Source organism: Panulirus ornatus, chromosome 8 (genome assembly GCF_036320965.1).
Source record: "Panulirus ornatus isolate Po-2019 chromosome 8, ASM3632096v1, whole genome shotgun sequence".
NCBI classification, from domain to species: Eukaryota; Metazoa; Arthropoda; class Malacostraca; order Decapoda; family Palinuridae; genus Panulirus; species Panulirus ornatus.
Window position 1 is genome coordinate 1927956 of NC_092231.1, and position 15979 is coordinate 1943934.

Below are 15979 nucleotides of genomic sequence, written 5' to 3' on the forward strand. Positions count from 1 at the left end.
CCCCACATTAGAGGAATAAAGTCGACCTCTAAGAAAATGGGTGTCCTGTTTACATGTCGATAATTCTTTTCTTTAGAACAGTTGTTGCTGTTAATACAAAGGATTGATTTGATCTTGTATGGAGTACTGCTCTCTCATCTGGGATAGTTTTATGCCTGCATCCTTACTTGACAGAGTTGAGTCAAAAGCACTGACCTATGAAGTGGCTCATGTTAACTTCCAAACTTGACCCTCATGCCCTGTGCCACAAAGTTGGTTTGCTTTCCCTTTTCTGTAGGTATTACTTTCGATTTTCCTTTCAAGAGCTGGCTGCTTCTGTGCCCCCACCACTAACTAGACCATGCAATACTCGGCAAGCTGCTGCATCACATGATTATTGTGTGGCTATCGGCAGCTTAGGCGCTGACTGGTTTGATAACTGCTTCTTGTTCGATGTGTCAAAGCTTTGGATCTCACTTCCATCTCATGTCTTTCCCAGTACTTGTGACCTGGCACATTTTTAAAGACAGGCTTTACACTTCCTTCAAAATTCGTAATTACTTTCTCTTGTCTTTTCCTTTTACCTTTCATAATTCTCTGTATTTCAAATAAGGCCCAGCCTTTATGTAGACTTCTGTTCATGACTGGAGCCTTCAACATATATGGACTCATAGGAATATATATATATATATATATATATATATATATATATATATATATATATATATATATATATATATATATATTATTTTTTTTTTATTATACTTTGTCGCTGTCTCCTGCGTTTGCGAGGTAGCACAAGGAAACAGACGAAAGAAATGGCCCACCCCCCCCCCCCCCCCCCCCATACACATGTATATACATACGTCCACACACGCAAATATACATACCTACACAGCTTTCCATGGTTTACCCCAGACGCTTCACATGCCTTGATTCAATCCACTGACAGCACGTCAACCCCGGTATACCACATCGCTCCAATTCACTCTATTCCTTGCCCTCCTTTCACCCTCCTGCATGTTCAGGCCCCGATCACACAAAATCTTTTTCACTCCATCTTTCCACCTCCAATTTGGTCTCCCTCTTCTCCTTGTTCCCTCCACCTCCGACACATATATCCTCTTGGTCAATCTTTCCTCACTTATCCTCTCCATGTGCCCAAACCACTTCAAAACACCCTCTTCTGCTCTCTCAACCACGCTCTTTTGATTTCCACACATCTCTCTTACCCTTACGTTACTCACTCGATCAAACCACCTCACACCACACATTGTCCTCAAACATCTCATTTCCAGCACATCCATCCTCCTGCGCACAACTCTATCCATAGCCCACGCCTCGCAACCATACAACATTGTTGGAACCACTATTCCTTCAAACATACCCATTTTTGCTTTCCGAGATAATGTTCTCGACTTCCACACATTCTTCAAGGCCCCCAGGATTTTTGCCCTCTCCCCCACCCTATGATCCACTTCCGCTTCCATGGTTCCATCCGCTGCCAGATCCACTCCCAGATATCTAAAAAACTTCACTTCCTCCAGTTTTTCTCCATTCAAACTCACCTCCCAATTGACTTGACCCTCAACCCTACTGTACCTAATAACCTTGCTCTTATTCACATTTACTCTTAACTTTCTTCTTCCACACACTTTTCCAAACTCAGTCACCAGCTTCTGCAGTTTCTCACATGAATCAGCCACCAGCACTGTATCATCAGCGAACAACAACTGACTCGCTTCCCAAGCTCTCTCATCCCCAACAGACTTCATACTTGCCCCTCTTTCCAAAACTCTTGCATTTACCTCCCTAACAACCCCATCCATAAACAAATTAAACAACCATGGAGACATCACACACCCCTGCCGCAAACCTACATTCACTGAGAACCAATCACTTTCCTCTCTTCCTACACGTACACATGCCTTACATCTTTGATAAAAACTTTTCACTGCTTCTAACAACTTGCCTCCCACACCATATATTCTTAATACCTTCCACAGAGCATCCCTATCAACTCTTATCATATGCCTTCTCCAGATCCATAAATGCTACATACAAATCCATTTGCTTTTCTAAGTATTTCTCGCATACATTCTTCAAAGCAAACACCTGATCCACACATCCTCTACCACTTCTGAAACCACACTGCTCTTCCCCAATCTGATGCTCTGTACATGCCTTCACCCTCTCAATCAATACCCTCCCATATAATTTACCAGGAATACTCAACAAACTTATACCTCTGTAATTTGAGCACTCACTCTTATCCCCTTTGCCTTTGTACAATGGCACTATGCACGCATTCCGCCAATCCTCAGGCACCTCACCATGAGTCATACATACATTAAATAACCTTACCAACCAGTCAATAATACAGTCACCCCCTTTTTTAATAAATTCCACTGCAATACCATTGAAACCTGCTGCCTTGCCGGCTTTCATCTTCCGCAAAGCTTTCACTACCTCTTCTCTGTTTACCAAATCATTTTCCCTAACCCTCTCACTTTGCACACCACCTCGACCAAAACACCCTATATCTGCCACTCTATCATCAAACACATTCAACAAACCTTCAAAATACTCACTCCATCTCCTTCTCACATCACCACTACTTGTTATCACCTCCCCATTTGCGCCCTTCACTGAAGTTCCCATTTGCTCCCTTGTCTTACGCACTTTATTTACCTCCTTCCAGAACATCTTTTTATTCTCCCTAAAATTTAATGATACTCTCTCACCCCAACTCTCATTTGCCCTTTTTTTCACCTCTTGCACCTTTCTCTTGACCTCCTGTCTCTTTCTTTTATACATCTCCCACTCAATTTCATTTTTTCCCTGCAAAAATCGTCCAAATGCCTCTCTCTTCTCTTTCACTAATACTCTTACTTCTTCATCCCACCACTCACTACCCTTTCTAATCAACCCACCTCCCACTCTTCTCATGCCACAAGCATCTGAACATGGGGTGTTCAATGTTGGAAATGGAAATGGTGAAGAGCTTGTAGATTTATGTGCTGAAAAAGGACTGATGATTGGGAATACCTGGTTTAAAAAGCGAGATATACATAAGTATACTTATGTAAGTAGGAGAGATGGCCAGAGAGCGTTATTGGATTACGTGTTAATTGACAGGCGTGCGAAAGAGAGACTTTTGGATGTTAATGTGCTGAGAGGTGCAACTGGAGGGATGTCTGATCATTATCTTGTGGAGGCTAAGGTGAAGATTTGTATGGGTTTTCAGAAAAGAAGAGTGAATGTTGGGGTGAAGAGGGTGGTGAGAGTAAGTGAGCTTGGGAAGGAGACCTGTGTGAGGAAGTACCAGGAGAGACTGAGTACAGAATGGAAAAAGGTGAGAACAATGGAAGTAAGGGGAGTGGGGGAGGAATGGGATGTATTTAGGGAATCAGTGATGGATTGCGCAAAGATATATATATATATATATATATATATATATATATATATATATATATATATATATATATATATATATATATAAATATTATTATTATTATTATTTTACTTTGTCACTGTCTCCCGCGTTAGCAAGGTAGCACAAGGCAGGGTTTCCACGCCACTGGGAAAAACCCGGAAATTTTATTTGAGGTGCTCCCGGCCGGGAAAAGGCCTGGAAAGCGTGTAAAATTGAAAATGTCCGGGAAAAACCCTTGAAACGGAAGTTAAGAAAAGGTTACTTCCCTTGGGCCTCATTCGTCCCTTGCTTTCGTACCCTGAATATGATTTATTGCTACATTGTGGCTTTTTTGTTGGGCGAGTTGCATGGTACGAATTGAACTGAAGTCGCGGTCTTGATAGCACTTGCTCACATCTGTTATGGAGTAATGAAAGCAATGGTTAATAATGATCGTGATGGCCAATTTTTTTAAAAAACGTGCTTCGCATTTGCCAAGTCAACTCTTATTGACTCAGATTGGGTTAAAGTCTTTTTTTTCCCAATGCAATATCGTTAAATACAAATATGTTCAAAGATTGCAAAATTTTTATAAATATCGCATGTTTACTTTCAAAGCGTTTAGTTAGCATTGAATTGGAACCAAGAACTTTAACAAGAGAGAAACAGTTTTCAGAGGAAGTTATGGATGAATGTTGCAAGGAAATAGCTAATGCTAAAATTATTGAATCTTTAAAAATTGAAAGGGCTTTTTATTTGAGTCCAAAACAAGTTGGTCATCTTGTGGCTTATAAAGCATTGAAAGCCAGCCTCATACAGAAAGCTCTTGATAGTCCTGTCAATACAATTCCAATCCTAAATCATTAGAACTAACATGGTAACTAAGTTGTAAATGTGTTCAATAGAACAAACACAAACCAATGATCAGTGTTATCCAGATGGTTTGTCCATTGAAGTCCATTTAAGATTAAGTGGGCTGAAAATCCTGTAGGAATTATCCTTGAAAAAACCCTGAATTTTATGTCAGTAAAAGAGTGGGAACCCTGGCAAGGAAACGGATGAAAGAATGGCCCAACCCACCCGCATACACATGTATATACATACACGTCCACACACGCACATATACATACCTATACACATCTCAACGTATACACACACAGACATATATACATATATACACATGTACATAACTAATACTGTTTGCCCTTATTCATTCCTGTCGCCACCCCGCCACACCTGAAATGGCAACCTCCTCCTCCCCCTGCGTGTGTGCGAGGTAGCGCTAGGAAAAGACATCAAAGGCCACATTCGTTCACACTCAGACTCTAGCTATCATGTATAATGCACCAAAACCACAGCTCCCTTTCCACATCCAGGCCCCACAAAACTTTCCACGGTTTACCCCAGACGCTTCACATGCCTTGGTTCATTCCAAGTTACATGGAAATTGAGCTGTGGTTTTGGTGCATTATACATGACAGCTAGAGACTGCGTGTGAACGAATGTGGTCTTTTCCTAGCACTATTTCGCGCACATGTGGGGAGGGAGGGGGTTGTTATTTCATATGTGGTGGGGTGACGATGGGAATGAATAAGGGCAGACTATGAATTATGTACATGTGTATATATGTATACATTGAGATGTATAGGTATGTATATGTACGTGTGTGGACATGTATGTATATACATGTGTATGTGGGTGGGTGGGTTGGGCCAGTCTTTCGTCTGTTTCCTTGCGCTACCTCAGGAGAGAGTGACGAAGTATAATAAATAATTAAATATTGCATTTATTAAGACTGTAATATCCATTTCATTTCCCTAATTACAATAATAAAACTACTTGAAGGATATAGTGGTAGCAACACTACTGTTGTGCCATGCTGATTACATAACACTAGGTTAGATAACTTTTTGATTGATTTTACTTGGGCTATAATTTGTCGACGTTTAATATTATATTAATTGACATATTTGATATCTAGATTTATATTTGTTTCAAGGCTTTTGATGGTGATGTACAGCCCAGTTAAGAAGTGTGGATATTTGATGTCCAGGAATTTATTGTTTTACAGTGTAGGAATTTATTTATATAATCAGTGACTATCTTTTATGTTTTGCTTATTGTTTCAGAACTTGCCTATTGATGATTTCGCACGGGAGAAAATGGATATCACAGCTAAGGAGTTGTGTGAAGAACGTGATGATGCCATTGCTGCTTGCCAGGGTTAGGATGTTGCAGCAGCTAAACCCAGGCTCTGAGACATCATTCAGTTATATGTAATGGAAAACTGATTTATTCTTTAGTAGAAAAAAAGTAATGAGAATGATGTAGAACATAGCTAAGTCATTAAATGTTGCCAGGTTATTTTCCAAAATTTGGGGAATAATTTTTAATTCCTTTTACCAACAAAAATTGATAAAAGAAATTTAGATTAATAGCTGAATTCTGTGTATATAATCAAATTTCCCTTATGTATGTATAATAGGGTTCCCACGCCACTGGGAAAACCCGGGAATTTTATTTGAGGGGCTCGATAGCGCTTGCTCAGTTTTTTTTCCCAATGCAATATCGTTAAATACAAATACGTTCAAAGATCCTGGAAAAAGGCCTTGAATTTTGTCAGTAAAAGAGCGGGAACCCTGGTGTAAAGGTTTAAATTTTCTGGATCATGTTAAAGTAGGGAAAATTTTGTAGAGTGTACATAATATCTTGTTGATGTTACTTATTTCAATGTTATCAAAATCTCATCCTGAGTTTAACTGCCCTCGGTTGTTATGTAACTTTTTTTTTTGTATAAATTGCAGATTTTTTTTTTTTAGTGGGAATACATAAAAATGAACAATTAAACAAAGTTTATTAGGTGTTTTTGTTACCTAGTTTTAACTAAGGTAAATCATGCTGTATGCAAAAGCAGGTAAAGTCTGTGGACTGTATTAAAATAATGGTCCACCAAATATATCCCAGTACCCACATCAACTATCATGGTCCATACAGTCTCATCTAGATATACCCATCCTTTTACTTATTGATGAAATCTAGGGTAAATATTAATAATTTCATAATGGTTGACAAATGTAGAAATTTTTGTTAAAGACAAGGCAATTCTTCACATTATGAAAATACTACTGCATAAGCATAGCATCGCTTACAATAAAAAATTTGGTTCCTCATTCTTTAACTTAAATGACATGATGTGGAATAGGAGGTCTTTCTCAGTTCCTGTACTGTATGCATATATGCTCAAGAAAAATATCAATGATACTTCACCCTATTATGGCCCCCATCTACATAAAGATATACTTTCTATACTTACGACACTTCTCCCCTGGACTAATATTCTTGCATAAAATAGAAATAGTCTAAAAGAAAGAGCCTGCATGTCACTTTATTTTAAACAACTTTCATACTATTCGCCATTTCCTGGCCCCCTTGTTCGTTCCTTCTTTTGGGGAAAAAAAAAAAAAAAAAAAAGAGGGGTGGATTTCCAGCCCCCTTCCCTTTCAGTTGCCTCCTACAACACGCAGGGAATACGTGGGAAGTATTCTTTCTCCCCTATCCCCAGGGATGTTCATAACCATACTCCTGCAAATTCGTCCCATTTATCATCTTGCTTTCCTAATACTCCCATTTGTATGCAAGATGATTTTTCTTTCTACTATAATAGTTTCCACAAGCTTAATTTTTTCAAATAAGTTTCAAACCTTATTTTTGGGGTCTTTAACAAAACAATGAGCAGAATTATGTAGTCTCTCATAAAAGTTTATGGGATGTGTAACTGATTATGAATACAAATAAATGATTGACAAACATAATCCTTTCTTTATTACATTGTCACAGTTCTGCTGTGTGTAGGGCTGTCACACTTCTACAGACTCGCCATCGGAAAAGGGGTGGCTAGTGCACAGGCCCACACACAGATCCCCACAAACTTTTATAAGTGCCTTTACATATAACATTCAAAGATTCTTTAATACATATGAAATCAAACAAAATTTTCGGGATAATTCATACTATTCTCGTTACCTTGTGTAATGAATGTAATATCCACTTGCATAACTCATTAGACGAAAAACAGGCAAACATTTTTAAAAAGTAATGAGTGAGAAGAGCTACCAAGCAAGTACTGTATATAGTTTGTGGGTTGACAAAAAGAAATAGTCAAGAATATTGAGTACAAGGGAAAACTAGAGAATAATTTGAAGTTGTTAAATACTAGGGCAAAGAACTATTACAATCATAATTATAGTTAAAGCCTTGTAATGAAAAACTAAGATTAGAAATGTAACAATTCAATAATTCATAGGAACACAATGGAATTAATTATTTGCAATCTACTAGAAATCATCAGTTTTAAACCATAGAGTAAAATTATTGTAGTATATATGGATGTGTGCTTTACTTCCTCTAATAGTAGAATGAAAGTTGAGACATGTACATAAAGTATAAAAGCAATAATTCACAATATTATCTACCTTATTATCTAGCAAACACAACTCCATAGATATAAGGATCACTTATGCTTGGAAAATTGCAAAACCTGTCAAGCATACAGAATAAAATACAAAATACTCTGACTTGAGTTATAGTTCAGATTACCAATTTTAATATGTATTCACAGCAAAGGAAACATGGTAAATATCCTATATTATGCTGACTTCATAAGCACACTATGAAAATTATTGCTGAAGGTCTTGATAGTCCAGTATGACAATAACACAATACAAAGGAAAAGGATCTAACAATTATCCTTAAGTTCACCACACAAAATCATCTATACTATGACTTTTATCTAAGACTGTTGCCCAAGCTGCCACATGAAATCACATGCATAATGCTTCACTAGGGAAATTAAGTTCATTTTGATGGAAAAATAAACCATTGTAATTAAATAAGAGATGCCATGTACAGCAACTGCAGAATAACCTGACTAAAAGTCATCTACACATTTAAAGCAGAAGTTACTAATGTATCATCTACATAGCAAAGAAATTAATATGATGTCACTATCATAGTCCACTGGCAACAGTTCAGGCTAACAACTGTCATTTAGTGCCGACCATCTCAGGCAACATATCACAGCCATAGTATATCCTATGTACTGGATCTTAAAGAAAAGACATTTAGTAATATGATTTGACTTCTCTTGCTATCCTCTTTCTTGATATCATCATCCCACAGCATATTTCATATTCACAAACCATCACACCTGGGTCTGACCCAAAACCTAGTTAGGTTGACAATGTTCCCTGTTAAAGTATGCACAAGGTGGGGAATTTAACACGAGGGCCTTACACTTAGTTAATTCAACTTGCATATGAGAATCCTACCCTACAAAGTGGGAGATGGCATAAAGGTGGCTTAGAATTTCTATATCTTTAAAAAGCTAAAGAATGCATTTGATAAATTAATGAAGTTCTCACATCACAGCCTCTAACTGTTCTGGACATATTTACTCACAATTTTAGGTAATCATGACATATTTTCTGTTAACTGATCCTTCCAACAAATATCTAAGTACACATCAAACTAGATTTTCCTATCAAGTGGGATGGTGCAATACTGGTTACGGTATAAACTTATCTATGGTTGAAGGTGGCAGTGAATACTCGTATCTTTGCATGCATCACAGCACAGAGCAACACACAATTGTGTCAGCAGTTTAAAAGCTAGCCTAGAATATTTTGCAAATACAGTCAACAACCTACTCCACACTGACCCTGAAATCTTACATGAATATATATATCCACAACTATAAAAATTTTGATTAACTGTGTCCCTTATGATTACAGTGAAAAGCTAACAGAAAAGTAAACAAAAGATATGAATGATAGGAGCATGCTTAATATTGATAAATCTACTACAGTATGCCATAAATAATAAATAAAGTAGATTTGTAGTTCTGGCTACACATCATTCTAGAACAAAGTGCAAAGGGACTCATCTATGCTAATAGTTGGTTAAGGCAAATTGGTTCGTTTCAGAAAAAATACTTGAGCTGCTATATGTAAAAGAATTACTGTTGTTTATTATTTTACTGAGTGCTTGCTTCAGAAATTCTACTAGATCCTTAAACTGCTTGAAAATTTCAGCTGTAAGTTTCTTAGCACCGCAAATAACTCTGACATGAAGTTCATAGTCTTTCATCTATACAATTTTTTTTCTAGCTATACCTAGTAATGTATGATGATTAGTAAGTCTGAACACTAAAAAAATAATTCAAAATCATACATATCTATCTTAATAAAGAACATAAAAGTCACAAATACACAACCAATTTCCATAATTTCAAAACATTCAAAATTAGTCCAAACCATGTTGTAAACCAGATCTCAACATCTACATATGTTCATATGATCTTGTATTCTTTGAAAGTATGAACACCACTGACACAATAATGACCAAAGGCAATATTTCATGCAAATTCCTACTGCTTTCTGATTATACTCATGAGTAAGACAATTTCATTGCAGTTGGTATCTGTCTTATTTCAACAATAAAATCTTTACTATATATTACCACATCAGGATTGAAATCATGTGAAACCCAATTGAAATTTTCTATATTTACTTCCATCTGTTAATAAAAATAAGTAATATGTGAGTAAGAGTAAGCAAATGTAATGCTAACAAACACACATAAATAAAAATTTAAACAGGGATATTTCCTTTTCTATTTCACTGAGATATGTGGTTTTGTTCAAGAGAGATCAAAATCCTAACCATTACAGCAAGTTTTGACATTTACACTCCCTTTAATTTCTGAACACCGTACATATCATCAATCTGCCTTGTAATGTCCAAACAATAAAGATCTACTTCTCAAGCCCTAGATAATATCGGTTTTGGTGTAAGCTGCAAAATAAAATCCATTATGAAAAGATAAAACACACTGCACTGATTACTGATGATGCAGACCCATTAACAAAAGAAATATCAAATACTTGAGTACGGTAATAAAGAATAAAACATTCAGTGAGAACCATCTGTAGTACAGCATTAATTAGTGTTCCCGAGTGCTAAGGCAATATAGCAAGCATGCATCCCCCTTACAGTTTCATCACTGCCATAAACAGTAACCAAAAACTAATCTATAAAAATGTGTAAATGCTGAATGGATATATTCATGTATGCACCCCATTCCATACTTCATGCCTACCAAAAAGAGTTCCTGATCATACTTCTTCAGTGACTTTGCACATACATGCATGTACACCCTCAGAAGTTTCATTACAGTGAACAGTGCTTGAGAAACTGACTTCAACACAGATACTACACTTGCACTTAATATAAGAGTGCATGCTACACAAGCATGCCAAGACCTTTTAACCAAGTTTCAATGACTACCATGAACAATACCTGAGAAGCATAAAACACAAGGTCAACCAAAATGTTGACATCAGACAGGTCCAATTTATAAGTTGAATCTGTTCTCTAGTCCACTCACACACATTACATGTTATACAACCCCAGGACCCCTTTTAGGCAGTTCCTGCAGGTTTAAGGCTGTACTCACACAGGAGCAGGGAAAGGAAGGATTCCTTTGGAGTGAGAAGGTCGATGACTAAAACTGCACTCCTTTCTGTCAAATGACAAAGATACAGCCTTGCTGTGTGTGACTTCCCACTTGCAGTGTAAAAACCTGCAAGTGGAGCCTAGCAATATAATAAATATGTACAAACATATATTCCAAGAAATAAGGGTAAAGAATACTGCCTATGTAACTCTTGTGTGTCCTTGAAGGCAACTAAAAGGGGCATGAGCAGGGGGTAGAAACTTTCCCCACCTTGTATTTCACTTTCTAAATATGGAAACAGAAGGAACTAAGCAAACAATGCTCCCTAAAGGATCAGGCTGTGGTGTCCACATGTGCATGGATAAGAAGGGCGAGATAAGTAGTATGTTTGGGGTAAGAAACCTGGATGTTCTGGCTTTGGGTGAAAGGGGAAGGGGAAGGGGAAGGGGAAGGGAGGAAGAATGATTTAGGAATGCCTGAGGGAAAAGTCTGGGGTTAGTGTAAGACCAAAAGTAAAGGAGGAAGAGGCGTTTCTGCTGAAGGAGGTTTGGGACTATGTTAAAGAGTGTAAGAATGACTGATGTGGATAAGACTGAAAGTAGACGTTGGGAAGTGAGTATCTGTTATTGCTTCTGCACTTGACAAGAAGAGAGTGAGAAAGGAAGAGGAGTTTTGTGGGTGGAATTGAGTGAGTGTATCTGCAATTCTTACACTATATCACATACTCCCACCACTCCTGTTTCAGGAGTAGTGCTACTCCTTCCCTTGCTCTTGTCCTTTCACTAACCCCTGACTTTACTCCCAGGACATTCCCAAACCACTCTTCCCCTTTACCCTTGAGCTTCGTTTCACTCAGAGCCAAAATATGCAGGTTCCTTTCCTCAAATATACTACCTATCTCTCCTTTTTCTCATCTTGGTTACATCCACACACATTTAGACACCCCAATCTGAGCCTTCGAGGAGGACGAGCACTCCCCCCGCATGACTGCTTCTTCTGTTTCCCCATTCAGAAAGTTAACATACAAGGAGGGGAGGGTTTCTAGCCCCCTGCTCCCGTCCCCTTTAGTCATCTTCTACGACACGTGAGGAATGCGTGGGAAGTATTCTTCCTCCCCTATCCCCAGGGATGAAAAAATAAAATGAAAAAAATATATATCTTTATGAAGTTCCATAGCCAAAGGTGTAATTTTCCTCAAGTTTTGAGCTCTGTTAAGTTCCAGGTTAAATGTTTTTAGAAAAGTCCTAACTTGGGCAAAATCCAAAGAGAATTGTGGGTCTTACAACAATCAATTCTTTAGATGCTGAAAACCAATACTATAAAGTTTCATTAGTATCAGTTTTTGCCTTTTTAAAGTTATGTGCAAGGTTATGTTGCAGGCTAAACTGTCACTTTCGACGATGGATGTATTGACCAACAGACAGATGGATAACAGACAACGATGACGACAAGCAAAGCTATCCCTAAGCATCGTTCTCTGCAGGTTAACACAATGCTGGATATTAAACACACCTCCATTGAGTATTGTACTTAACATTAGATTATTTCAAGAATAAAGAATATCTTCAAATGAAATTAATGTCAGACTTAGGAAGATTTCTGAAATTTGCCTGAAGTTCCTAAAAATAAGTTTCTGTAGTTCAGGTAAACAAGGCTCATTATAGTAAAAACCTCAACAAAACCGTCAAATACATAATATTAATGTAGTTTAATATTCATGTTTCAATACAACAACACATAATAACCATAAAATATTAAAGGTTCAAAACATAATCACATAGATGAATGAAAACAAATATGTGAAAAGCAATTATTGTTCTGCAACAGGCTTAGATTTTTAAAGTATGGAAAAACAAAAAAGAGGAAATTGGCCCTGCAGCCATATTACATACTCACACACACTTCCTATGCAATACCTATACTTCAGGCACAACCCCTTATTGTAAATCTGCAATGTTAACTATGAAAAAATCCATTCATAAACCATGAAATCTGAAACCTTTCCCTGAATAGTATAATGTGATTATATAGCACTAACATATTTAACCCATTTATAGCAGCCAAGTTACATATATATGCATTAGTGCTTACCTGTTCACTGCAACTGGAGCATTTAAGTTAAAAATCCATGAGCTGCTCACATCAGCCTCCAGGTGAAATACACAGTCAATAATGCTTATTGCAGCATCCCATATATTGTTATCAGATGCTACAGCCTATGTTTTTTTCAACATTGGTCAGTTGATAGGAAGATGTCAAGCAAGGCTGTGTGAGATCTTCAACCTTACATTATGTAATAATGAAGCTATGGCACTCTTACTTTATGAAAGATAATAATGATGAAAACCCTTACTAATCATACATGTTTATGATAAAAACATCCCAAAATACCAAACATCTCACCATGTGCTTAGCATTTCTCCTGGCATACCTCATATGCCTGGTAGCAGATCAGCACTGGTAAAAAAGCAGAAATAAGGGGGTGACTCCTCTGATGTTTAGAATATCATCCGCTAATGCAAGGGCACAAAGGACACATGTAAGAAAAGCCGTCTCCAAATGGATGGAGTGCCCTAGGGTTCTGTTTTGGGACCATCACTCTTCTTGATCTACGTGAATGACTAACCCAAAGGTATATAATCCTACCTGAATATGTTTGCAGATGACACAAAGGTTATGAGGGAAGTGACAAGTGAGGAGGATTTCATATACTTATAAGGGGACCTTGTATCTGATACATGGTTGATAAAATCTAATCCAAGCGAATGTAGGGTAATGAGGATGGGAAAGTGAAATAAGACTGCAACATATCTAGCAGAAAATAAGCTTCAGGATCTTGTATGTGAGAAGGTTTTGGGAGTCAACATCAACCCTAACATGTTACTAGGAGAGTAGCAAAGGAGGCAAACTATCACCTGGAAAACATCAGAATGGCTTTCAAGTATACAGATAAGGAAATATTTAGCAAGCTCTTCATATCCTACATAAGGCCAAAACTAGAATATGCTTCCCGAGTTTGGTCACCACACCTAAAGAAGTACAAACAGCCAACAGAGAAGGTCCGAAGAAAGTTAACAAAGATGGCACCAAAATTAAGAGAGCTAAGTTATTGGGAAAGCTAAAAGCTGTAAATTTTCTCATCTTGGTTGACTGAAGAGTGAATGGTAACCTGATCAAAAACTTTAAGTTTTTAAAACAGAATGAAGACATGGACAGCGAACAGTTTTTCAAGAGATGTTAGGATAGAGCAACCAAAGGACATAAAAAGAAACTTGTTAAAAATGGATACAAAGAAGTACTTATTGAGTATATGAATGGTATATGAATGGAACAAGAACTAAGGACATGGTTAATGCAGACTGCAAACATAAATCTAAGATGTATGGTAGCAAAATGTTCAAGAGATGGATCCCATGAGTGTAAAACTTCCTCCTCATACAGTACAAATGGGTAATAGGTAAGTACAAAGCACTCATAAATAATGTTTCTCCTGGTTGAGTAGTAAATCATTTGGAAAATTATGGTCTACTAATCATTAAAACAAACTTATAATATTTTTAAATCATCCAAGAATATCCTGCACACAGAGTGCAGTGAAGACTAGAACTGCTGCAGTTAAAATATTATTGGTAAAAACGATTAGCTTGCTTGTGAAGACTGGAATAATTATATTAGAGTTCCAAATGACTAAATCACTGGTACAGTCCTCAATATCTCATTTTTCAAATCACTGAACTCATATCTTGTGCAAAGTAGAATACTGTATATAAAATACGTATTGCAAGTTTGGTTTCAATGACACTTATTATCTCATGTTTTACAGAAAAAAATATAAGAAAACTACACTGACTTAAAGGAATCTGACAGGCCATGGATGCATCATGTTTGAAGCCATATACAAGCATATCCTGCTTATTCCAATAAATGCATTCCTGTAAAACACTACATTATATGAAGCATATTTTCCAATGAAAATCAAGTATTACCTAAAGATGCATTCCAACCTATGATTTTCATCCCTGTAATGTGAACAAATATAGAAAATACAAATCAAATGAAAATCACAAATTAATACTGCACCTGTACATACAATATAATTCTGGTATGAATGAATTATACACTATATGACAGCCAGAAGGGTTAAGGAGTGGATATCAAAAGCATGGCTTTTCTTCACCTGTTCCTGGTATTACCTTGCAATGCAGAAGTATGAAAAATTATCATCATTCTTATTATTCTTACCAGAGAGGTCCTAACACCTATGTTTCTGGAACGGTAATACCAGCAGCACAGTGAGCCAGCACTGCAACATATTTTGCATCCCCTTTCAGGCCCAGATTGCTGTCTTTTTTTCCCTTGCCTGACCTGCCTTGTGGACCTTGGGTCTCCTAACATTGGTGACATCTGGCTCAAAATCTCTCTACCCTCTGTCACCTTCATTTTCTTGTTTCATTTTCTTTCCCCAGTTCCTCCTACTATGTGCAATTCTTCAACTATTTGACATTTTGCAATGAAACTCTGCTCTCTGCATTCATTTACTGAGATCCTTTATGGAAGAGATGTACATGATAAAGACTGGCTGAGCTCCAACTAGAACAATCCTAGTGGAGCCAAGGCTTTTCCTTTTTCTCTAATGATCTGAAACAATTCAACACCCTACCCAAGTTCCAGATCATCAAGAACTCTCTTCCAACACACTTGACTTCTTTTTTACCTCTAAAGCCTCTCAGTATTTATACACCATTTCTTCCTCCTTGGGCTTCACTGACTACAATCTTATTTCTTTCAATTATAAATGGGCATACAAATCCATTATCCCTGCCTTCGAAATATTAACTTTGGCACTTTGGAAAGATCAGGCATTCTTACTGACTTTCTTTGGGATGGGTACTGCTTCTCTGCTTAGGATGCCTTTTTTGTGCTAAACTCATAGTAGGGGTGACCTTGGCTGGGATGGAGTCCTACGATCAGCCTTTTCCTACATCTTTTTCTCCTTAATCAAGGTTTGATTGTTCCTACTTTCATACCTGTCACACCAGGGACAGTGTGTACCAGACCTTGAAACTCTCCCTT

At 37.3% G+C, this 15979-nt stretch overlaps 1 protein-coding gene across 1 annotated transcript in view; it reads left to right on the forward strand.

Moving 5' to 3' along the window:
- The window catches only part of Mdh1 (malate dehydrogenase 1), a 45691-nt gene extending 39441 nt beyond the window's left edge, over nucleotides 1–6250 (forward strand). The window contains exon 7 of the mRNA XM_071663899.1: nucleotides 5524–6250. Coding sequence (XP_071520000.1) covers nucleotides 5524–5622 — 99 coding nt within the window. The 3' untranslated portion in view covers nucleotides 5623–6250. The remainder of the gene's footprint in view (nucleotides 1–5523) is intronic.
- The last annotated feature ends 9729 nt before the right edge of the window (nucleotides 6251–15979 follow it).